General features: G+C 46.9%; 2 protein-coding genes across 3 annotated transcripts; both read right to left on the bottom strand.

Moving 5' to 3' along the window:
• Nucleotides 1–605: 605 nt before the first annotated feature.
• Nucleotides 606–23,958, bottom strand: LOC129595102 (uncharacterized). Of its 2 annotated transcripts, XM_055492026.1 has the most exons (4): nucleotides 23,261–23,958; nucleotides 3,357–6,139; nucleotides 1,024–3,268; nucleotides 606–955 (listed from the first exon to the last, which is right to left on the bottom strand). In XM_055492026.1, the coding sequence occupies exon 2, from the start codon at nucleotides 4,975–4,977 to the stop codon at nucleotides 3,646–3,648; it is 1,332 nt and encodes a 443-aa protein (XP_055348001.1). In that variant the 5' UTR covers nucleotides 4,978–6,139; nucleotides 23,261–23,958; the 3' UTR covers nucleotides 606–955; nucleotides 1,024–3,268; nucleotides 3,357–3,645. The 2 variants fall into 2 exon arrangements, with proteins under 2 accessions (XP_055348001.1, XP_055347994.1); XM_055492019.1 differs by having other exon boundaries at nucleotides 1,024–6,139.
• Nucleotides 13,401–20,636, bottom strand: LOC129593475 (uncharacterized). The gene is made up of 4 exons (XM_055489808.1): nucleotides 20,369–20,636; nucleotides 19,575–20,272; nucleotides 13,569–13,968; nucleotides 13,401–13,404 (listed from the first exon to the last, which is right to left on the bottom strand). Exons 1-4 carry the CDS (start codon nucleotides 20,566–20,568, stop codon nucleotides 13,401–13,403), a joined length of 1,302 nt encoding a protein of 433 aa, XP_055345783.1. The 5' UTR covers nucleotides 20,569–20,636.
• Nucleotides 23,959–25,555: the final 1,597 nt, after the last annotated feature.

Raw genomic sequence — 25,555 nt, forward strand, 5'->3', positions numbered from 1 at the left:
TGTTTCTGGCTCGTTCTCTTGCTGAATATATCTGTACAGTACCGCACCCACCAAAACGCGGTGTAGGTGGTAAAGTAAAAGGAAGATCGCAGTTGCACGAACAGCGATGTTATGTTCTGTAATTCCGTATCTGTAGTCCCATGCATTCAAGCGTTTGGCGTAGGTCAGTGAGCAAATGGTTTATGCATTTGTTCTTCTTTAATTTGCTGCCTCGTTACCAGTTGTCGTACATTTTTTCCACATAACTGATGCCCGATAAACAGCCAAACAAATCTAATTTAAAAGCAAAGCCTTCATCAACGGGTTTCTGAATTTAAAAAATTTAACTGTTTTCTGTTTCCTAAGACTGTTTAAACGGTTAAAATAGGTTGGTTTTTCTGTACCTGACCCTGGCTGAATAAAAAGTAAGGTCTGATCACCTTTTCGGCACCCGCTACCTTACCGTGCAACCTGCAAGCACTACTTGACCTTCGTTATGGACTTACAGTACTAGCTCATACCCGCTCATACGCACAGCGCTGTCGGCTGTGGGTGCTACTGTAATAATTGCGCTATTACTGAAGTCAATTGTAATTCAGCTTCTCTGTTGCAAAAGCGGGATTTTTTTTTACTAGCCAATGAGTAAGCCAACATCAACTTCGCGACAGCAACTAGTAAGTTGATTTTTATAATACTACGTAAATTTCCATAAAATGATTATAAGCAATCAGCGGGATTGTCTCTAGACATCAGAAACAGGCATTCTCATGGTCTCATCATTAACGACGTTAGATCCCACTTGAGATGGCCGCTGGGCAATCCCGCTTGCCAAACCGGACAGTTCGCACCACGTGGGCCGTTACACTGGAAAGCCAGGAATAGTGCGCCCCAGATGTTGCCAAATATCTGCTGCGCTTCCTGGTCGCAGTTATTAGCCAATTGGTTCCGAATGCAGGTCTGGTATGCTTTAGCATTGCTAAAAATGCAAAACGCTTTTGGCTACACATTCACGAAACCGTGTTAACGCCAGGTCCAATAAATTACCAGCAAAAGCTTTTAATAAAATCCGCGTCTTTCTTTTTCGACATGATTAGGTTAGCGGCTTTAAAGGCACAAGGCAGTGTCTTGGTCCCTGTTGTCTCATTCAGCTTTTTAGCACAGGACAGCAGAGTGCGTATTTTATTGCCCAAATCAGATCAGGTCTAGCGCACGGCCTTTTTCCAAACGCGGTTCACCAATGGTCATCGCTTCGTGGAAGCTAACCATATATGATGGTGGATCTAGGAAGAATCCACGGACAGAGACAGAAACGGAATCTATCCTGCAGAGTGAGCAGTGTTGTATATATACTACGAGCTATGCGGAAACGCAAGACACCCGACAATCAACTGCACACTTTATATCCCATTCACATGACACAGCAGAATGCTGCGGGGCTAAAAGAACAGCAAGTTACTCAGACGACGATGGCTAGCAACTGAAGAATCTACCAGATCGAAGAGCTGGTAGATGGAGAAAATCACTAGCAAAAACAGCAAAACAACTTAGCACCCGCACCAGTGCGGGTGTGCGGGGAGGCCACTCCTCCTCTCACATATTTCCGTACAGGGTTGCGCTGCTTCCTTGATACATTTACAGCTTAGGACGAAATGGTCGTCTAATGCTAGATCCAGAATGGATCCAGGGACGGAGACAGAAACGGAATCTATCCCGTGGAGTGAGCAATACGATCTGGATTGCGAGCTATGCGGAAACACAAAACGTCGCACCGTAATCGCTGACTTTAATAATATTGAAAGTCTGGATAACAGAAAATCAACACTGATCGGCACAGCTCGATCGTAAAACGTGGAGCCAATTCCACACTGTGCAATACTGTGCAGCACGTGCTAAGCCGCACCCACTAGCCAATCAGAGACGAGACACAACACAGACACGTAATCCATGGCGAGTAGCGTCACGGACGTGAACGCTAGTGAACCCCCGCTCACATGCCTCTGGGGGGATGCCGAGCTCCGTTGAGGCTGGACACACTCCCGAATCCACGAAAAGACGGCGGTCGCCGGTGTCTGTGCGTGCTCAAAAACATCAAATTCTCTTATTCCTTTTTATCACATCAATTCCATAAGGCACAATTCCATTTAACAAGATGTGAATAAAGAGATCCATTTAGAAAAATACTATCATTTAACAGATCAACAGTTATAAGATCAACAGAAGTATTAATCAAAATGTAGACTAGGATCCTCCATTTCTGACTCATAAAGGTCACAGGTCCTGTCCACCGTTTCCGCACTTTGGCCCATTTCGCTCTATTGAGCAATTCCGCGCATCCATAGTGCGACTTTCATCACAATCCGCTTGAGAATCAGGTGCGTATCAAGTACGACTTAGGAATACTGCTTCTTCTTTGGAATAAGGTGCGTATCAATTGTACGACTCCAAAATGAGATCCAATAAAGGTCATGGAGGGACGTCATGTAGACAAGCGTAGTTCGCTTCCTCCCTGATTGGTCATCTTCTGTCGAGATGATCCGTTGAGATGTGCGACTCGTTTTGGGTTAGTGGTCCCAAAAAGGTCATGCGACTTGAATTCCAATGCGGTGACTCTGTTGGGCGGTAATGATCCCAAAGGTCATCCAACTTCTCTTCAAACTTCAATTAAAGGTCATGGAGGAACTCAGCCAGTTTTCTGCGGCTTCAAGCACTTCTTTGCTTGCCTCCCTGGTAAAACTTTTGGTTTGACCTTTCCGTCGCACATCCAACTTTAATATGCCTCGAGCGGCCAGAGTGCCGGCAAAGTTTACCGTAACATCTCTGATGGGGCCGGCTAACTACCGCATTAAATTTACCTCACGACGCTTCCACTTTTAATCTTTGACTTTTGTTCGCCGCTTGTGGCCCAACTTCGGTACGAGAGATCCGGCTTGGTTGCCGCTATTTCTCTCGTTGATTTTTAACACTGGGTCGCTCGGAGAGATTGCCGGCATAGTTTACCGTAGCAACTCTAATGAGGCCGGCTGACTGCCGCATCAAGTTTACCTCATTAATATTTCCACCTGTTGTCTTTCTCTTTTTCGCCGCTTGTGGCCCACTTTCGTATTCAAGAGATCCGGCTTGATTACCGTAGTTTCTCTTGCCAATTTATAACATTGAATCGCTTAAGGAGGAGAGCCGGCTAACTGCCGTAGCAACTCCCTTGGGGCCGGCTTTATAGACCGAATCAATTTCAACCCCAATCGCTGCTCCACATGATTTCTTTATCCTTTGCGGTTCTGTGCTATAAATGCTGAAAACAACAAATACACAAATACAGTTTATAGTAATATGTCATGTCGCCCTTATATACCACACCATGTTTCATTTTTGTGACGTACCGACATATGCCGTAGACGCCCTTTTAATAGTGTGATCCTAACGATCAACACTATTCCGTTTCATTTGAGTCGCCGTCGCCATCGCTTGGCGGGCGCCTCTTAGCGTTTTCCGGTTGATTACGGTCGGACGTTCGGTCAACTGGTTCCGTGGAATCAACTGCCATGACCTTTTCCGGGTCAACTTCTCGCTGACCGCGACCTTTCCCTTGGCGACTGCGTTTAACCGCCTCTACCCGATGGCGTGCGTCATTTTCTTCCAACCGCAGTCTTCGATTGTTGGGGTCATCTGCTAGTCGACGCTGTACATCGGCGAGATTCTCCGGAGCTGCTGGTTTCGTAGACCACGTCGTCCAATCTGGTTAGGAGCGCGTTCTGGGCGCCGATCACTTTTCTTCACAAGGAATTCATCAATGTACGTTTCAACTCCGTCCACTGGTTCGACGTAGTCACTTCCCATGGTGTCTTTGATCTTGTTGATCCTCTCTTCAACTTGGGAGGCATGTCGTTGTGTAAGATTGCCCTTTTCCATTCGTATTTTGCACTTTTTCAGCGCCTTTCTTGCCGTATGGGCTATCCCGACATGTTCCATGGGTTCTCCCAATTTCGCCACATGCGGTCGAAAGAGCGGTGGGATATCATCTTTCATGGTATTAGATACCAACTGATTCTGTGTCTTATAATGTGCCAATCTCGCAGCGAAAACCTTTTGCCCCATCCTTCTTGCGGCATGGTCTTTAGGATCCACTTGTAATCCGATCGATGCTCTTGCTGCGAGCAACTTGAAGGCTGGATTCACGTGTCGTAAAACAAACTGAGCCACATATTCTTGTCGTTCGGGATAGTCTCTATAATAGAATTGTGTCATCCCGACTGGGTCAGTCGTATCCAGTGGCACGTCCAACAAATTCAAATCCAGCAGACTATGTAATCCGTTTCGTCGGACAGGGAGGTAACAATCCCTTACTGAATCGCGGGGGATGTATAATCGACGGAAACTTCCTTGTTCCACTCCCTCTCTAATTTCTTTCGCGTAGCCCGAATCGAATAAGAATTGGCGAAGCTGATTCAGGATCGTGTGAATCTTATTCGCATCCGCCGAATCGTCTTCAATCCCCATGTATCGGCAAATTTCCATCTTCTGTTCATCGGTATCTCTCATATCATATTCCATATCGATTGTGTCGGGGTGTCGATTATTGAATCGTGAAGTCGTTCGCCGGTCGCGTTCCTCCGGTTCGCGCTGACCTTCTTGTTCACGTCGTCCGCTCTGCGGCGTTTCGTTACCCGTCGATGTGGACGGTTGAAGGTCACTGTCAAGGACCACGTTTCTTCGGTGTATCACGTTCTCTTGGGACGCTTCTGCGACTGAACTGGCTCCTTCCATCGGGTCATCTTCTTGAGCAGCGCTAATGATTGGATTCACCACATGGACCGTTGACTCCATTCTCTGATACTTCGGGGGTGAATCTTCCCTTTCTGCGCTCGATGACCTTTTACTTGCGCCAGATTCAAAACCCGCATAATACTTGGCTCTTTCCTGCCATCGTTTATCCTGTGGGTCTGGCGTTCTAATTCGCGTGTGTTCGCGTCTTTTATCCCATGACCTTTCAGGTGTTGACATTCTAACATTGCGGTTGCGGAATCCAACTTCCAACGGCACCTGATGACCTTTCTTGTCAGGCTCTGTACGGTACGTCTCCGCACGCCATTGCTCTTCACGTCCTCTTGTCGCGGCCAAAATCTTTGCCGTATCGATTTTCCGCTGAATACTCGTCTCGGTAATCTCGTTTCCATGGCGTACCCAGCCTCTTCCGCCACGATAATCGCGATCACGGGAACGTTCGCGTGACCTTTCGCTGCGGTAATCACGTGTCCTTTAACGGGAGTATTCACGTGACCTTTCATTTCGTCGTTCAGAAGTTCGTTCGTGTTCGCGTGAATGTCCGCGTGACCTTTCTCTATGCGGAGGCGAACGAGGTCGTGTAAACCCATCATCTCGTCTGAATCCTCTAAGCGCCTGTAGGACATTGCTCTCGTTCTGACGGGATTTGCGCAGCTCCTCCATACGTTCTTCAACTGCCTTCTTTATGTATGGTGCTGGAGCGAAACCCTTCTGCAGTCTCAACTTTTCCCGTAACAGCGCATCAAATAAGTCCTGTTGCATGGCCGCCGGATCGCTTGTCAGCGTATCGATCTGAATGATGAGCGACTGGCGTATCAGCTGTGCTTCGTCTTCGTTGAGGCTGGCTGTCGCTACAGTCGAACTCGACGGACTGGGCAGCGCCTCTCGTGCGGCCTGTTCGCTCGCCTTTTGATTCGCCGCATTGATCTTCGCCCGGAGTTCATCCTCCAGCTGTTGCCGCCGCATCTTCTCTTGATCTTCCTCGAACTTCTTCCGGTATGCGTCCGTCTGTGGGCATTTCAATGGCTCCAAAGTCTCGTCCCAACCACTTTCGTTATTCTGGATCGCTTCTCGGTAACGATCCTCGAGGAGCATTCGCTCTTCTACTGGGATGCTGCCATAATTCCTCGCGTTGATGAGGTTTCTAAAAACGTCCAAGTTCCCTCGTTTAGCTTCCATGATCCCAACGAGTGAAACAATGTGGCGGTCCCCCAAGTTGTGAACGCATGTGTAGCACGGGAACTTCTTATCAACCTTTCTGTTATTCCGTAAACAGTCCGGACACTTTGGGTTGTAGCCCGTAGATCTGTTTATCTCTGATGCGGGTCCTGAGCTTTTAGGAGTGGCTTGACCTTTCTGTGCCATCTTCTCCGTTTTAAATCTGCAATCAAAAACAATCCATCATAGTAACCTTTCCACGTTAATCTTTTCCATCTTATCCATTATCTAGGCTTCTCTAGCATTTTTACGCCTATTCCGTTACTGAGCTGAGACTTTCCTAGCTCCTGCTGCCCTTTCTATCACTGTAACGTGGTGACCTTTCTCACGTTATCAGCACTTTCTGACTACTGTGACCTTTTTTATTAGTCTTATCGCCGCTACTTCTCGAGTTGACCTTTTCGCTTTCAATTTCCCGTAAAACTTTTCTCTTTCGTTTTTAACTATTTTATGCTTTTTCTGTAATATGCAGGGTTCATTACTCGCTGCATATTACACTCGTCCCCTTCATTCAGACTCTTTCGCCGGCGGGTTATACGGTTTGAAGTCCACTCGGCCGTCCTTGTTAATATGCAGTGCATTCTCCGCGATCAGAGCTTCAACAGCGTTTTTGATCCACTCTTTATCATTTTCAATGTTCAACTCTCCCAGTTCGTAATGGACGGCCATGAAGTTCGAGAGGTCATTCCATGACGCTCCATTGGTACCGCCAATGGCGTCCAAAGCCACATCTGTGATGGCTATCTTCCAGGCCTCCAGCTCCATTTTAAGTCTGGGTGTGCGGTCCGTGCCCTGTTTCGGAAGGTAGTAAATAACTTTGTTGTCCTTGTTATATTTGCATCCCAACTTTCCGTCCTTATACGCTCGTTTCAGGACCCGCTCACTCATGCTGAGTGACGATCTTCCTTTCGAATTTTCGGCGACTTGTCTCTTCAATTCCGTCCCGAGCCTCTCGTGTTCTCTGGTGATCTGAATCGCCGCCTGGACTTCGTTCCATGTTCGGTTATTCACGTCCAACGGTGCTCCTAACGTGTAATCTGTCGCTTCCTTTATACTGGTGGTTTCTGTTTTCTGGGGGGATAATGCCGAGTCCGTTGGGTCAGTTGTCTCCTTTTCATCAATCCTCAATTTTGCCAGCGAGCCAGATGATGACTGCGCCGATTTCGGTTCATCAGCTTTCTCCTTCTGTGGTAAAGTCTCGTGACCTCCCACGTCGCCTGTCGACTTCGAGCGTTCTTTCTCAAAGACCTCCTTCAATGGTGCGAACAATGATTTCTGATACACTTGTCGCGCGGAGGCTGCTTCTGCTTCTGCCGCTGCCTTGTCCATCGGGAGCATGACCTTTTCTTTCTCCCGTTTTTCTGAAGCCCCGTGACCTTTCGGTTGAATTTCTTCCGTCGCAGTTCCAGATGTCTCTTGACCTTTAGATTGTTTATCTTGCGCTGTCGCTGGTGTCGTGGTATCATCGCCACTTTCTTCCGATTCGGAATCCATGGGTCCCTTCTTTTTCGACACTTTCGGTGCTTGTGCTTTAACCCGTACGGTTCCTTCCTCAGCTGTTAACTGCGCGATCCGATTCAATATGGGAGTTGTCGGGTCTCCACTCGATGGCACCCTTTCCATCTCCTGACTGTCGGACATGTTACAACGGTTTTGTTTTTCCGGCGGTATCAGGCCTACTCTCGTATATCGGATCGGATATCCTTGATGTGCGTTCGTTGTAGCAAGGATGTTCTGTTTTATCATCCTCGGCAACGCGCGTTCAGTGGCCGTATCGATTTCCTTTATCATCCCTTTTCCGTCATTCCAAACAGCGTTGATATATTGGCTGATCCGGTGACTCGTTGACCCTAACGGGCTTGTCATTCCCGCGATTGCCCTTTCCACTCGCATTGAGCTATCTTCATTTGGAGTCGTCAGCGACTTGTCCAAACTTGACGGTCTGAACAGTTTAGCCTTATACGCGAAATTCGGATGTTTCTGGAGAAGTTTTCCCGCGTTCCGAGCGTATTCCAGTACCACATCGAACTTCTGTTTGGTGAAGCTGCGGTGCATTTCTTTTCTCAGGTATTTCTTTAAGCCCGTTCTGAATTTTGACGTTACTGATGTGGTTCTTATTCGTGTAAAGTTCTTCTCCGCTCCATTGAACGCATCAATAATTTCGTCAATCGTGGTCATATTATCACTGTCCGGGTCTTCAAATTCTGCTTCATCTCCTGAATAATCAAGTTCACTGTCACCGTCCGGTTCGATGTAAGTGGCCATTGCCAATGCGTCGATTTTCATGGCCTCTTTTCCTTTCTTTTTCAGCTTTGCGGGTTCGCTCTTTGCTTTTTTCCCTTTTTCCAGAACCTCCGCTAGGCTTCTTGGTTCTGTAGTTCTCGATCGAGTCGTTTTCGGGTCCGTGTGTGACCTCGCGCTAACCGTCGAAGTACTTGGAAGGCTCACTTCCGATGCTTCTGATTCACGGGACGTCTCCCGTTTCGCTTTCTCCCGCATTCCTTTCTCCCTGCGTTTTTTCGTAGTGGATGCCAAGATGACGACTGGAACAATCTGTTTCACAGCTATGACCTTTCCTTTGGATGTTGACGGCTCGGGCTCGGTGACCTTTGACTTCGATGTAGCCGGTTCAATGACAAATTTCTTTGGGATTATAGGTGTCGGTGACCTTTCCCCAACTTCGGCGACTGATTCCTCCAGTATTTCGACATCGTGAGAGGGCGGTTCGTCTTTTTCCTTCCTCTCTCCTTTTTCCTCCGGGTGCTTGTGCTCTCGCTTTCATCACCGCTCTTTTTTTTCTTATCTTCATCTTCCTTTCGTTTCTTTATAAAGTCACCTTTCTTAGCCCTTTCACGGTTCATGGCTTCATCCAGTTTAGCCGTTTTCCTCGGTTTAACGACCACTTTCGGAGGCTGATTATCTTCCTCGGCCATGTCGTCGTCTTCATCGGCCTGTTCCTCTGCCGAATCATCGTTAGCTTCCTCCTCTTCTGATTCGTCCTGTTTCGATGGTCTCTGGGTACTCTCCGTTCCTGCCTCTTCGGCTACGGAGGCCTCTGCCATTTCTCCGGCTCCACTTTCTTGTGCCGGGTGTTGGGCCTGACTTTCCAAATGTGGTGTTTCTTTAGCCGGTGCCTGTGTAACGATCTCCCACAGGGGATTTTTCTTCGCGTCATAAAACACCGTTTTATACGCTCCGTTTTCCATCTTTCTTGTGAGTCGAAAATGGGCTTCGTCTATCTCCGCTCGATGTCGCATCATGCTGATCAGCGTGTTCGCTTGAATCAAAGGATCTTGACGTTCACTTACTGGTATCAGGTTCCACAGCTGTTCTAGTGCTGCCCGATTGGCGTGTTCGGCGCTCTCTTCCGACACATCCCATGGAGCGTATGGAATCGGATCCCCTGTGATCGGGTCGACGATTACTGCGGTCAAACAATCCGTTGTTCCATCGCCGAAGTGGAGTGTCAGCGTCACTTTTCTGCACGTTCCATCGGTATATTTCAGGGTCGACTCATAATCGTCTAATGTTCGCTTGCTCGGGTCTGGGTCTGCTGTTGATTTCGGCCGAATTCTCTCTTTCGTCAGCAATTTCCCGTCCACTGTGTATGTGTATGCCAGGTGGTCGTCATTTGTACCCACTTTAATGCGGATCCATGCGTTTTCTTCGACCGCAACTTTGGACACCACGTGCTTCATCATCTGAATGAGGACTCTCGGATTATGACGTTCCTCCGGAGGAATGAACTGTAGCGCCTCATTGACTTCTGTCTTTGACCTTTCCCCAATCTCGGTTTTAACTGATTTATCCGCTAAAGGGTTGTACGATTCGATCTCTTTATTCGTTGCTTTATCGACTATCCGAGCGGTGACCTTTCGTTCGTTATGATCCGTTCCAGTGTATTTAACTGTAAAAGTCCGGCACTTCGGAAATCGAACTGAAGCAGCTTCTGGGTCCAACGGCGTGGGTGGTGCACTCTTTCTACCCACTGGGATCGGTGCTTTACTCGTCGTGACCTTTTTCATCCGCTGCTCCTTCTTGTCACTTTCTTTTGGACTTGTCGTCGGTGACCTTATTTTTTTTCTGCTTTTTACGGTCCCGCTAGACGGCTCTATAACCGAACTGGTGCGTCCACGTACTGATCCTGCGGTTGAGCTTGCCCGTGATCTTTCTGCTCGTTCGGTTAATTCTGTCTCAATCTTTCTCTTTGTTTCCAGGAGAGCACTGTCCGACATCTCCTCTACTGGTGCTTCAACTAATGCCCGTGATGGCCCCGCTGTGCTGCTTGTCGAGGGTCCCCTTTCTTTAGGAATCGTCTTAAGGAATAGTTGTATCTTCTCAATCATCGGTGGCCATTTTCTGTTAGTTAAGGCCGGGTGGTACTGTTTCATCGAGGCGATTCTGATCGCCAACTCTTTACGTTTAACTTCGATGACTTTAGTTTTTTCTTTCATCGCGATATGGACTGCTTCAATAATCGCGTCCAGACTCATTAATCTTCCATAGAATGCATGTTCGTCCTCGACTCGCATGTGGATTCTATAGAGATCCCGACACATTCGGTTAAAATCCTGGATGGCCGCTGTATCAGCCGCTGTCAGTCTTTCTTCGTTGCCCACTATCATGTTCAGTCGCGCATCATCTTCTTTCATGTCTAGCGGGAGTTTCGGTGAATAATCATGTACGGTTGGTTCACCCGGGGGCGTTGCCCGTAGACCATCTGGTCCGACCTGCTCCAAATTTGGGCCCAGCGACGGCAGTACTCCTCGCGGTCGTGGTGAATCAAACCGATTTCCGCCTCGCTTCCCTCCTTTTTGTGGCGAGTTCCTGTGAAATCGTTGCGCTCCAAGTTGCTGCGGTGTTCTCATACGAGGCGTTCCGATATCTAACAATGATAGGCCTCCCGATTCTGGGAAAGGTGGAAATATCGGAGATGACCTTTGCGACTGGGTCGCTAACATTCCGCCGAATCCTCCATGGCCCATAAATCTACTCGGTGTAGTCTGTTGCGGTGGCGGCATTAACATTCTTGCCGGTCCCATAACTTGCGGTGGTCCCATCGGTGGGGTATACGATCCCGGATGCGGTTGGTAGGGGGCATTCGTTAATTGTCCCGAATACTGGGTTCCGGCGAGTGAGCCATGGTGCACCCAGCTAACCGTATCTTGATAATTCGTCGGCTGTCCCGGATCGTGATACGCATAATACTCCGGCCTGCTGTAGTAACCTCCTTGGCCTGGTTCGTTCTGTGCCGTTCCGATTGACGATGTCGACCCTTCGCCATATGAAGTATCATATCCATATTCACCTTCCATTCTCTTTGGGGTCGATATCTTTAATGGATTTCCAATACTTTCCGAATCCGAATTCTCTGAATTCTGTCGTTCCAATCTATCCATTAACTGAGCTTACCTTCTGTAACAATGAAACAATATTGATTAGCTCTCATAACGGTGATGACCTTTTTACAGCTTCCCAACTCCTATTTTTAGTGAAGTGAACCCCTTATTCATCTTTATGTGGGTTATTTGTCTTTGCTTCCTTTAGTTATCCGATCAAGGAGTTCTTTGTCGGCCGCATCTTCCACTTCACCTTTCTGGGTCAGCAATTCTGTAGGAGTTATTTTCTTTTTCTTCTGTTTGCCCTTTCGCTCATCGATTGCTTTCGCTATATCGCGGCCCAATTGTTCCGCTTTTGATTTGACCGCTTCTATCTCCTCTTTTCTCTTCCTTATGAGGTCATTCTCATTGTCGGTAGCAGTGCGTGGTTCGAAAAAAGGATCTTGGTTCGATTCAAGTTCTTTTTGCGAAGCGCGTTCGGCTACTTCATCTTCAGTTCCTGGTGACCTTTCTGCCAAATTTCCAGCTTCTGTATTCAGTTTTATTGTGACTGCTGTTTCGAAGTCCTTGTCCTCTTTCCTTTTTCTTCCTCTCTTCTGTTTCCGTTTATTCCCGCTTGTATCCGGTAGCAGGGAGCGTGGTTCGAAAAATGGTTTCTGTTGTGTCACTGAGTCATTTTTCGGACTCCGCTCTGATTCATCTTCTTTTCCGTTAGCTTTCTCCGTTTCGGGGAGCAAAGGTGGTTCGAAAAAAGATTCTGCCGAGTCTTTTTGAGTACGTTCTCGTTCTACTGTTCCTTGTTCCACTTCAGGTAGCAGAGGTGGTTGGAAAAAATGCGAGGTACGCTCTGATACTTTTTGCGAATCTTTCTTCTCAGGTAATGGCGGATGCCACAGTTTTAATCGGTCGATCGAGACCACCTTTAAGTCTGCTTCCTTCTTCGGGTTCTGCTCAATGACCTCAGCTTCGTTTGTTCGCGGGAAACTCAGAATCTTCCACACTTAATCGTATTTCGACTTAAAGCCTGATTGATTTTCTTTCTTCCCTTGTTTCGTGTCCTTTGGTAATCGGTCGCCCACTTTGAAGTTCGGCTCCGATTTCTTCTTGTTGTAAATTTCCGCATTCTTCTCGTAAGCATCTTTGATATTGCATTTTGCCACTTCTTCTGCAAAGGTCAAGTTCTTCTTCATGGTCTCTACCCATTCGTCTGGAGTCCCATAATCATCGGGTATATTCGTTTTTGTGACCACATCTTCCGGCATTGTCATTTCTCTGCCGTGTAGCATATAGTATGCTGAATATCCAGTTGTGGCGTGTACGACTCTGTTCATCGCCGAAATAACATATGGAAGGTACTTGTTAAACTTTCTTTCGTTTCCTGCTTTCAGGTACTGTGCCAAGCCGTCCGCAATCGTTTGCATCTGTCTCTCAACTTGGCCTTGACCTTCCGGATGATATGCTGTTCCAAATGTGTGTCTAATCTTAAACACATTGGTGACCTTTGCCAATACTTCAGCTGTAAAGTGCCGTCCGCGATCTGTATGCAGAATGTGCGGTGCTCCGTGTACTAGTATCACGTGCTTCACGAACACTTTTGCGAACTCTTTGGCCGTTGCCGTTTTCATCGGTACTGCTATCACGTATTTCGTCAGTTGATCGATGAACACTGCTATGTACTTATATCCGCGTTTCTTCGTTGGTAACAGCGGTCCTTTCAGGTCAGCATACACTCAAAAGAACGGATGTCCGACCTTTATCTCTTGCAATTTACCGGGTGGGCATTTCCTCGGTGTTTTACGGAACTGACATCCTTGGCAGGCAGTTATGTAATTCTTCACGTCTGTACTCATTCGATCCCAATAATATCGGAGTCGGATTGCTGTCAATGTCTTTTCAAATCCCAAATGTCTTGCCGCTTTCTCGTCGTGTAATGCGTGGATTATCGCTCTTCGCATCGACAACGGCACCACATATGACCTTTCAAGTTTGCCATTTTTATCCTTTACTCGGTATAGTATGCCGTTTTACAACTGGTAATGAACTTCAAATTTCGATCTCGTTTCAGCATCTGGTAGATGTTCCAATTCATCTATTATCATCGCCAGATGAGGATCTTTTAACTGTTTATTCCGTAGCTGCAGATTTGAGTCATCCTCTTCTTCTTCATCACCTTGCAGGTTAACGATGCGGACTGTCGCCGTACTGAGTTCATTCCAATCTTTGATGACCTTACAGCGTGGTAATGGCTTATACCTTTTTTTCATCTGTTTCGGGAATCGCAACAGCTTAATTGGGCATTCATTCAGCGCTTGAGTAACTTTGTCCGTTTCCCAAAGGTCATCTTTAATCTCCTTTGTTTCGTCAGGTCCCGTGACCTTTTCATTCTGCTTTTTAGATTCCGCATCAAGTCCAGTGACCTTTAAGTCACTAACGGTGGGCAACCAGCTTTTTACGCGGTTCACGTTTACGTTTACTTCTGGCTCAGCCGACTCATTCGCCGTAGCTGAGGTGACCTTTAACCGTTTTTCCCTCTGTTCCACCATCTGCAGGAACAACTGTCCAATTTCAATTGCTGGTTCTTTCGTGTCAAATTCCTTCTTGTAGTCCTCGAAATTTGGAATCTCATCAAATTCCTCCTCTTGGCACGTCGGACCTTCAATTGGTGCTCTTGATAACGCGTCTGCGTTGTCGCAGTATTTTCCGGGTTTATATTCAATTTTAAACTGGTGGCCTTGTAATGCCATTGCCCATCTTGTCAATCGCGGATTCATCCCAACTTTATTTGTCTCTGACCTCAGCAAGTTAGTCAGCGCCTGATGATCCGTCCTTACGGTAAATTCCGCATAATCAATATACGGCTTGAATTTCCTGACAGCGAACACTACTGCCAGACATTCCCATTCCGTTACGCCGTAATTTTTCTCGGCTCCATGCAGGACGCGGCTCGCATATGCGATTGGGTGTCCATCTTGTGACAGTACAGCTCCAATTCCCTCTTTGCTCGCGTCACATTCGATGACGGTCGGTTTTGCCGGGTCAAACTTTGCCAGTACTGGACCTTCACACAACAACTTTTTCAAGCTATTGAACTCTTCCTCGTGTACTGCTGTCCAGTCCTTTTTCACGTGTTTATCTTGTCTCAGCAACTCATACAAGTGGCAAGTCTTCTGTGCGTATCCCATTATGAACTTGCGATAATAATTTGCCAGTCCAAGGAATGACCTTAACTGCCTTTCTGTTTGAGGTCGTTTGAATTCTGAGACCGCGGTGACCTTTTCCGGATCCATGCGAATTCCGTCTTCACTGAGTATATGACCCAGGAATCCCATTTGTCTCATTCCGAATTCGCATTTGGTTGGTTTAATCGTGAATCCCGCTTCAACCAGACTCATTAAGACATTCCTCAAATTCTGCATGAAGATCGCCCAAGTCTTTCCGGCGAAAATTACGTCATCAATATATCCGAAAACACAACCCTTTCTTTTCGCTTTTGAAAGTACTTTATCCATACACAATTGAAATGTTGCCGGTCCGTTGCAGACTCCAAATGGCATTCTTTTAAATCGGTACATTCCGTCTTGCGTTACAAAGGTCGTCTTGTTGATTGACGCCGGATCCACTGGGATCTGCCAGAATCCACTTTGCAAGTCCATTTTCCCGTAATATTTGTTGCCTGCACACGCGTCGAGCAATTCATCTGGATTCGGTAGCGGGTAATTATTCTTTCTCGTCAGCTTGTTAAGCATGATGTAACTGACACAAAATCTCGTCCCCATTGTTCCGTCGCCATTTTTCTTTACTGCCAGTACGACTGGGAAACTCCACTCGGCGTCCGACGGCTCGATTACATCTTGTGCCAACATTTCTTCAATATGCTTTGTTATGAACTCGCGGCCTGTCCAACTCGTTCTGGCCGGGTTGCATTTAACTGGTTTCGCGTCTCCCGTATCGATTACATGAGTGACCCCTTTCACATCTCCATATGGTTTCTTTGATGTGGGTAAGACCTTCCAGAATTCCCAGAACGCGTTATACACGTCATTCTTTTGTTCCTCAGTTAGGTCGGGTCCTAATTTCAGGTTTCCAATTATCTTTGTCAGTTCAGCTTTCGTCGTATCGTCCACCTCTGGGTCCTCGAGCACGTTCTTTACTGTCCCAGCTGTCCCAGCGTTGACCTTTACATTTTCCATATGTTCATACGGTTCAACGTATCCGAGAAGCTGATTTTTCTTCACGACTCGGTATTTGCTACTGTGATTCGCGATGACGATTTCAAAGTATTTTCCCTGTGATCCGTCACTCCTGCCAACGGTTGCACTTCAGTTTCCACTTGTGGGACCGGTGTAAACATCAACTTGTTCTGAGCCGGTGCATATTTTCCCATCTTGACCTTTACCCGTGTGCAGTTTGACGGTTTCAATTTAATTCTTTGGTCACTGTAGACTTTTAATCACATCTTTCGACATTCTAGCCTTTTCCACTTTCAATCTTCTGACTTTAATTTCTTTTTCTTCGTCCACTTCGTCATCTTCATCCAGATCCATTAAGTCCTCTTGTTCTGAAAGGTCACTTACACCTGAATCTTCCGAAGTCGTTGAGTTATCACTTGAACTCGTCCACTCGGAGTCCGAGTTACTGCTCTCATATTCCTGTGCAGTAGCTTGACCTTTATCAGCCTTTTCGAGTGGGCGCTCATCAACTCCTTCATCTTCTGATGAAAGGTCACTTTCGTTTTCCCGCGAATCACTAAGTTTTTTCACTTTTGAATTTTTGAGCAGGGGTTTGTCCCCTTCTTTTGCCTTTCGCCCATTTCGTGCAGCGACTCTTGGGTGACTCCTTGCTACCCGGATTCTCGTTGGTGACCTTTCTGATTGATCGGAGTTTGACCTTTCTTCGTCCGATTTTGACTTTTCTATTTTCTCAAGGTTCGTTAATGGCTTTTCGGTCAACTCGACCGGCGGACATTCCTCACCGTTATCGAGTGACCTTTCCCCGTTTTTTGCCTCAGTTACTGGGTTTTGTTGTTCATTCGATATCCTTTCGACTTCCTCTTTGAACTTCTTCCACATTTCACCTCTATCTGTTAACATCCGTGCGATGTCGAAAGCCGACTTTGAACTTTCTTCCGTTTCGTTCGATCCTCCTTCAACTATCTCTTCAACTGGTTCCTCTTTGTCTGCTTCTTTTACTGTCCCCTTATCAGCTTCATCCTGTTGGACCGTCTCGTAGCCTTTAGGTCGTTTGGGACCAACGAAAACACAATTTGCCATCAGCTCTTCAGTAACCCAGTCATCACTCGGAATCGTTTCATACATGCACCACGTGTCACCACCTCGTTCTGGGTATTCCACTCCATCTGGATCTGGTGCAAAGGTCACCTTTTTCTTTTCTATCAACCCCGGTAAACTTCTTTTCCGGGTTACTTGCAACTCTCGCATTTCCTTTATGTCGAATATAGGAATCTCCGCTTCAAATTTCGTCCAATATCTAGCAAATATGTTCCAGTCGTTTTCTTTTAGTGCTTTACAGAACACCACTACTGACTCATATACCGGTGTACCGAGTCCTGTTGGGAATATAACTGTTCTCCCTTGACCTTTGTACATGTGGTTTATGCGGAAGTCCCAGAACAATTCTATTCTAGCTTCTTCCCATAGCTGTACTTCCTCGTTCATTGAGTCTATCTCTCTTTCAAGTTTCCGCTCAGTTAATACCGGGTCAAGGGGATCTTGGATTCCGTTATCCACACGTTGCTGCCAATGGTTCAGCCATTTTCCTCTCCCCGTAATGAAGTTTTTCACACATGACAACCAAGTCCGATATCTGTTCCAATGATACCGCTCGATGTGTGGCTTCCACATTTCGTTTGTCCGCATGATGCTTTTCGTTTTCTTTTGACTTGACCTTTAAGATCTGATGATGCAGCGTTACACCTCGGCCATTCTGAAGGGTCATCTTGGGAGGCGTTTTGGCAACATTCAGTGCATTCCCATTGTGGTTGCACTCTACACTGGTCCTCGTAGTAACCGTGTCCGCAACTCCCCATTCGTTCTTCTGGAGTTAATATCCTTCGGTTCGTTTGCGGGTTGGCGACCTCCTTCTCCTGTGTCGTGGCTTTCTGCTCACATTCGATTTCTGTCACACTCGCATCGTCGGAGGATATTTCAATAATCTTTGTTTCGTTGTTCAGTTGGTGACCTTTTAACCGTTCAAGCGCTTTGTCGCGGATTTCGCTCGCGAACATCTGTTCTTCTTCAGCTATGCGTTTCAATATCCGCAACCTTTCACTCTTTTTATCCTTCCCCACTTTGGCCGACTTTACCCCCAGTGCCTCTGGTACTGGGATAGGCTTTGCCCACTCCATGCCAGGCACGAGTGATTGTTTCGCTGCAGCTGTCGCTTCTTTCTGTGTGGCCACTATCTTTTCAAGTGTTGGTGACCTTTCGTCGTTGATAGCAGAGTGTGGTTCGAAAAAGGGTTCCTTCTGAGGGTCACGTTCTGTTACTTCTTCTTTGGATTTATCTGGTGACCTTTCATTTTGGGTAACAGATCGAGGTCCGAAGAAATTCGGAGTACGCTCTGGTACTTTTATCGCCGGTGACCTTTCATCTTTCTTTCCCAGTGCCTCTGGTACTGGGATAACTTTTTCAACACATTCTTTTTCTGTGGCTCCTTGCTCACAGTTATCTGCGATCATACTTCTCCCATCCGGGAGAAATATGATCGCCTCATCCGTGTCTGGCGCAAGCGGTTCCTTTTTCCTCTCGTTCACTTTTTTGACATTTCCACTTTCACTTTTCTTCTCCGGTGCCTCTGGTACCGGGATTGTCCGTTGGCTAATCTCGTGCTGCTGCACTCTCGTCATTCCCGGTGCCTCTGGTACTGGGATGACCTTTTCTCTTCCCTTTTGTTTCAGCATTATCCGGTTTAGTGTGTTTTCAATCTCCTGTTGAATCATTTGCAGCTGCTCAAATGGTGACAATTCTTTTTTCGCCCTCATTTCCTTTGCCTTTCCCGGTGCCTCTGGTACTGGGATTAGCGTTTTATTAACCGTTTGTGCATTTCCCGTCTGTTTTGCAAGTTCGGTGACCTTTCCGACTTGAACTTTGGCGATCGGTTTCGGGTCATCTTCTTTCTCTTCTTCGCCTTTATTATCCATTAGTACGAACTTCTTCTCTAAGAAGTCGAATCCCAGTAGCACCTGTACATCGTCGCACTTCGGTCGGACGTAGAATGAATGTTCGCTAGTCTTTTTCCTTAAGGTCACTGGTGCTACACAGTAATGCGTTACCAGGAATCCTGACGTTCCACTAATTCCGTTTATCTTCACCAATCTGTCTGGTGGCAATGGGAGCATGTGCAGTCCATTCTTTTCGCAAAACGGTTTGCTGATCAGCGACGTCTCAGCGCCGGTGTCCAACATTGCGTTGACCTTTATGTCTCCCACTTTCACTTCATGTGTGTACGCTTCAATTCTTTTGGGCAGTTTTCCGTTTTGAATCTTCAACGTGTGAATCTTGCATTTCACAGGAATCAACGATACTGGTCCCGGATCCATATCGGGAAGCACTTGCCCTTTAGCTGGAGTGCCATGACCTTTCAGTATCTCGCTCAACTTATCAATCCTGTGTGGAACGTCAGTTCGAACGTCGTAAAATTGTCGCGGTTTTGTCTTGTCAACTTGCTTTTCTGTAGCCGTTTTACCACTGGTGATCTTTTCAGCCTTCTGCACTTGCTCATTCGCTTTTGTGCTGTCCGCGTGACCTTTAGTCGCTTCATTTATCGTCTGATGAATCAGTTCCTCTTTACGGTTTTCATTTCGTTTGTCTCGCAACTTCTCAATGACTTCAATTGTTATTTGATCAACTCGCTTCAATTCGTCTTCTTCGCTATCTTTCGTCTCATCTGGTGACCTTTCATATGTAACCATATCATATCCCTTTTCGGTCATCCATTCAATCACCTTTGCTGACACTTCATTATTCGTTTTCGTCGGATTAGTCTGCGAAGACATTCCGTCCGTTCGGGCTGGTGATTTGTCGTTGGCATCCTTTTGTAATGCTTGCGATAAGTCCCGTGACCTTTTAGCTGCGCTACTCTGTTGCGTTTGCGCCATCTCATTTGACCGTCCTTTTTGTTCATTTTGCGCTAAGTCCTGTGACCTTTCATTGCGCTTCATGACAAATCCGCCGCCCGTCAACTTTTGTATGGGAACTTTTTCTCCATAATTCGGCGGTTTATCCTGTGGCGGAACGTTGCGTGAGTAGTTCCAGTCGGCGAATATCTTCTTATATTCCTCTGCATTGAATACTGGAACTGGGTTGGATTGCGCTGGTTTCCCGGTAACCAACTCTTCTAATCGCTTTCTTTCACATTGCGTTCGCAACTGTTGCATATCCCAGTAATCCTCTTGTGACATTCTCGCTTTCTGCTTCGCTTTTGGCGTTACGGGTACCCACATCCCGTGATTCCCATTCGGTCTGTAGGCTACTTTTTGCCATATTTCCTTCCGTTGCAGCGTTACTGCATCCACAAGTGAGTCATCGGAGTTTTGTTGTGCCAGTTCGCTATTCTTCTGCTGCGCTGTTCGCAGTGTCAAGTCTGTTTCTTGACCTTTTAGCACGGCGCTTTCACCGTGACCTTTAGCGTTCGCACTTGCTCCTTTACTTTTCACCTGGACTTTTCCTACGGAAGGTGACCTCTGGTGATTCAGTATGCCGTGTTCTTCCATATATTCTCGGAATTTCGAATGGTGCACTTCTTCATCCTCTTCTGTAGTGCTATTCTGCGGCTTCTTCTGATTCAGCATCGCTTGTTGAATCTTCGCATTGCGTAATGCACGGCGTTCAGCTAACACCTTTTCGCTGCAATACGGTAACCTTTCATTTTGCTGCGCTGTTCGCAGTGTCGCGCTACCGTCACGACGATTTCCACTCGCAGTACCATTCTGCGGTGACCTTTGGTCCCGTTGCGCGTTTCCACTCGCAGTACCATTCTGCGGTGACCTTCGGTCCCGTTGCGCGTTTCCACTCGCAGTACCATTCTGCGGTGACCTTTTATCCACTTGTACTGGTTTCCCGATAACCAGTTCGTTTTGCTGCTGTGACGGCATCCTTATAGCCGTTTCAATTTCCTTTTGCAATGTCGACATCCATTTAGCCGTTTCAATTTGCTGTGGCGGCATCCATATAGCCGTTTGCTGTGGTTGCGGCATCCATATAGCCGGTCCACTTTCTTTCTTTGTCGACGGCATCCTTATAGCCGTTGCACTCTTCACGTTCACTGCAGTACCATTCTGCAGTGACCTTTCCGTTCTCCGTTTATCCGGTGGTTTCGGGTCGGGTCGATCAGTAGGCTCACCGGTGCCTACTGATCTTGCCCGTTTCCCTGAACCGGCGCACCTCCTTGTTGAGCGCCTTGCACATTCCCTTGTTGCTGTCCAAAATTATTTGCCGGGTTCGGGTTCTGTCCGCCGCCGCCATTATTATATTGGCCACCACCCTGTTGGTAGTTTCCTTGGCCACCACCCTGTTGGTAGTTTCCTTGGCCACCTCCATTTCCGCCGTTTCGGTTGCCACCATTCCAGTTTCCACGACCGAAGCCTCTGTTTCTTCCTCTGAAGCCGCCGCGGCTGAAGCCACGATTGCCGCCGCCTTGACCACCATTTCCATTTCCATTTCCGTAATTTCCGTTTCCATTTTGATTTTGAAAGTTGGCTTTTTGCTGATACCATTGGGCGATTAGGTCGTATCCATTTGCCACCGCCTGACGCCAGCCGCCCGAATTGCGCAGCCGTTGCCACTCTCTGAAGGCAAACAAGTTCGGGTTCTGATCCGGCGGTGTGGTAGCGAACTTACATCCCTGGGTCTGGTGGTTGCCATACATACAGTATTGGCACATCTGCACACCATTTGCAACCCATCCATCAATCATTTGAAACTTGAATTCCGTCCGTGACCCTTGATTCTGCTGGAAATTATTCTGATTCCCTCTGTTTGGTTGGAAGTTACCTTGACCTTGACCTTGGTTTTGGAAGTTCCCTTGACCTCCATTCCAGTTTCCATTTCCATATCCGTTTCCACCAAAATTTCCGTTACCCATTCCTTGTTGTGGTAACCCAGTATTCAAAGGGGCCACGTTCTGTGGTACCGGTGGAGCTACATTCTGGGGTGCCGGTCTCACTTGAGCCGCTGCTTGTATTGCCGCTACCATTGCGTACGTTATCGGTTGTCCCGTCTGACCGTCGATAAAGGTCACTCTTTCGGTGACTTCTCTAACAGGGGTTTCCGCACGATATTCCATTTGCTGCTGGGCTGGTGCAGCTGCCATTCTCTGTTGCGGTACATTTTCAACCTGGCCTTGGCGGATGGTCGCGTATTCTTGATTACGTTGACCTTTTGGTGCTTTATATTTTTCTTCTCCCGCCGACCAATGCCGGAAGAAATCTTTGATCTCGGTTGGTGTTCTGCACTGTTGCGTTCGCAGTGCCTTATAGAGGTCACTGTCTATTCTGCATCCTTCAATCAGGAAACCGACTGCTTGTTTTTCAGTGATAATTCGCTTCGCTTTGTATTTCATTATCGCCTGGTAAAACTGGTGAAGTGTTTCTTTTCCCAGGTCGAATTTCCTTGCCATGGCTTCCCGTAACCCAAGAACTTCTTCGTCACGGTCACCATATTCATCCTTGAATTTGGTCATCCATTCTGTAACCGTATATTCGATCTCTTCCTGGAGTGCGATTTCTCTCTCTCCTTCGAACCAGATTTTTGCCGGTCCCTTCACCGCGCTAGCTATTTCGATTAAAATTTGATCATCAGTAAGTCGGTAGGTTCGCTGCGTATCCCTGACCAGTTGTGTCCAGCCATTAACTGTATCGCGACTTCCATCAAAGGTCACTAACGTCGTTTTCCGAGCCATCGAGTTGAGTGCTTTTGTCAATTGTGCCGCTGTCGATTCTGCTGTCAGGTCATCCTCCTCTTCGCTACTTTCATCGTCATTTTGGTTTCGTTTCGCCTTTCCGTAACGGGACTTCCGTGGGCGCTCTTGACGGCTGGAGGGTCTGTCCCGTCGGCCTTCGTCGATGTACACGTTCGTTTCGATATGCGAGGGATCGCCATGACTCGTGTGCGGATAGCCTCCTGATGGTGGCTCCTTGTCGTCTTTGACCTTTTCGCCGTCTCTTTCCGCTTTGATGCTTCCTTTACCGGTGCCAGTTCGTAGTGGCATTTCAAAGTGGAAGCTTCTACCCGTGCCCGTCTCATGTGCCTTACTGTAACTGGGCGGGGCGACTCCACCGTTGTCGTTCGAACTCCATATTGCAGGAGCTGTTCGTCTTTATGTTTGTTGGACATATTAAGCGCCTTATTTTCGCTCATTTTTCAACTTCGTTAAAAGGTCACTTTTTGGGTCAGCTTAATCGGTTCCAACTTTTTGGTAAAGGTCACCTCCAAACCCGACTCGGCTCAAAGGTCACTTTCCAGCTCAATTTCAAGTCAAAGGTCACTTTCCAACTCAATTTCAGTTAAAGGTCACTTTCCAGCTCAATTTCAATTAAAGGTCACTTTCCAGCTCAATTCAAGTCAAAGGTCACTTTTCCTTTGTCCCAACTCAAAGGGTCACTTTCCCTTTCAAATATCTCGTCTCAATTCAAATTTCCCATTACAGCTCGAGTTCAACAGAAAATCCCCATTTACGTTGTTTACTTCGTTCCTATTGGTCCGCTAACTCAATTTACTCAGTTCAAATTTTGACCAATCGCAGCTCAGATAACTGACCAATAGCATTAGTCCACTTAGATTTTATATCAGCCTGACGTCACGGTCAATGACCAGACGTGCGCACCGTGTGCAAAACTACGCCTACGTCTATGCTCAGCTCAGAACGGACCAATAGAAATTACCAATTTTACCAACTAGCCAATCCCGTAATTAATAACGGTTTTCTACCTGTTAACCGTCCGTTCCACGGGGAAGTGATCCAAATGATCCAATTTCTTCTTCCACAGTCCGCTCCCGCGTCGCCGCTGTTCCGTAGCGTGCCTCGCGCTATCAGTCTGCTACCGTGCCGGCCGTAGCAACAGTAGTAGTGCTCTACACCCAGTTTCGAGGAGTCTGATCTATCTTTTCCCGTGCGCCCCTTTCGGCGCTTCGCCTCTTGTGGCCCACGGCTTAGGCTTCGCTGAAGCCTTGCCGAGTATCAGTGACACCAGTGTAGGTCTTCGCTGAAGACTCTACACCGAGGAACACTGACGACTGAACTCTTGCACTCTTGCACAGCTAAGGAAACAGCACGGTTCTTCGCTGAAGATACCGTACCGAAAACCGAAGCTGGGAATCCGCGTCCGATGGGGGAAAATTGCACCGCTTGTGGTGTGCGCTTTGCTTTTGAACAGACCTGTGCCTTACTGGTCACAGAAAACACGTCAGATAACAGGCCAAATATGCCTGACACAAATCAAATCAAATCAAATCAATTCAGAGAACCGCTGTCGGCTCTGCTACCATCTAATGCTAGATCCAGAATGGATCCAGGGACGGAGACAGAAACGGAATCTATCCCGTGGAGTGAGCAATACGATCTGGATTGCGAGCTATGCGGAAACACAAAACGTCGCACCGTAATCGCTGACTTTAATAATATTGAAAGTCTGGATAACAGAAAATCAACACTGATCGGCACAGCTCGATCGTAAAACGTGGAGCCAATTCCACACTGTGCAATACTGTGCAGCACGTGCTAAGCCGCTCCCACTAGCCAATCAGAGACGAGACACAACACAGACACGTAATCCATGGCGAGTAGCGTCACGGACGTGAACGCTAGTGAACCCCCGCTCACAGTCGCATACCCAACATCTCCACATTCAGTACGAATGCAGCGCAGTGCACTGTACGACTGAGTTCAAAATATCCGTTTCGTACAAGTGCACTGCACCGGTTGCGTACAGAATGCTGGGTGTGGGGCTATGCGACCATTTAGTCCTACATTGTAACAACGCCCTTTGCAACCCTGCAATCAGATGAATTTTAATTGTCGTGTGCAATGTAGCATAAGCTGCGAACATCGAAGGCGAATTACTGGCATAGCGAGGTGAATTGAGCATCCGTAATCCGGGACACATCCGTCAGTTGCTGTGCACAGCAACTATCGCGCATCAGTGCTGGATCCTTGAGAAATGACCATTGTACCAAGGGAAGGGCACACTCGGTAACAGCGAATTGCTGAGGTATCGTACATGGGCCGGGCACGGTGGCCACCACTGCACCGATCATAACCACAAAAACAACGAAATTTGCCAATGGATGCATCTTAGATCCGTAATACAAAGTAGCTTCTGCAATATTATTAAGTAACCAAAACTCCGCTAGTATTTCAAGACGGCTGTAGCGGCCAACGTGTTTAGACTTTGTAACAGAGAACGTTGAAATTTGCTTGAGGATTATGCAGTACTTATACAGAGTATTATGTATAACCAGAGTTTTTCCTTTCCGACTTTGCGATAATTCGCTCCAGGCATAAGGAGCGCCACAACGAGAGCCACAGTCTAGCGATATGCTTAAAAATAAAACATCCACTTTTTACATAATGCGGTCGGACTTGATTCAGGTTGGTAACTTCATAGATTAAAGTGTCCTAATTGCTGACAGAAAGTCCAATAATTATTCAGGTAAACTAATGCAAAATGCCATAATTGTATGCACGGTATGACATACTGTAATTCTGCAGATGACTGTGCAGTTAACAGTTACTGTAAATCGAAGTACAGTAAGTACATCACAATCTTTTTAGAACCAGGTAATACAATCGCAATAATATTATACACATTGAAGAAACAAGCTTTGTCTGATTACGATATACAAAGCATTTAGAAGCTTAAAGAAGTGCTTAAAAACAGATTTAATATCGGCGTTATGCAACACAGAAACCAATGACTGAGCACCCATTCAGTTTTTAAGCACTGCATAGTGCATACTATTATGCAACACCCAATAACTGTCACATATGAATTTATCCTTGTTGTAATTATGAGATCAAGGCTGTAATAAAATAAGTGCTGCTACCACAAAATTTTGAGGACCAATTTCCGGTCTAGCTATCTGCACATGTAACTATTGTGACGCTTCCGGTGGGCCAGTGTCTGGTTTGCACAACACCGGCATCTGTTTAAGAAAATAGGTCGACGATTGTATAACGCCTTTGCAGGCAATTAAGGGAGGCTCATCAGTATAGATTACCGTTAC

This window comes from Paramacrobiotus metropolitanus, unplaced genomic scaffold, assembly GCF_019649055.1.
Source record: "Paramacrobiotus metropolitanus isolate TYO unplaced genomic scaffold, Prichtersi_v1.0 Parri_scaffold0000003, whole genome shotgun sequence".
NCBI classification, from domain to species: domain Eukaryota; kingdom Metazoa; phylum Tardigrada; class Eutardigrada; order Parachela; family Macrobiotidae; genus Paramacrobiotus; species Paramacrobiotus metropolitanus.

Bases quoted from the DNA above. Each gene is read 5' to 3' on its own strand.
- LOC129595102 (XM_055492026.1), bottom strand. From the start codon at position 4,977: ATGTCAACACCTGAAAGGTCATGGGATAAAAGACGCGAACACACGCGA.
- LOC129593475 (XM_055489808.1), bottom strand. From the start codon at position 20,568: ATGCCGTCGACAAAGAAAGAAAGTGGACCGGCTATATGGATGCCGCAA. The intron at 20,273-20,368 runs GTCACCGCAGAA...ACGGGACCAAAG, and splicing joins CCAGTACAAGTGGATAAAAG to GTCACCGCAGAATGGTACTG. The intron at 13,969-19,574 runs GCAACGTTCCGC...CACCAATTGAAG, and splicing joins CGCCGACTGGAACTACTCAC to GTCCGACGTGCCAAGAGGAG.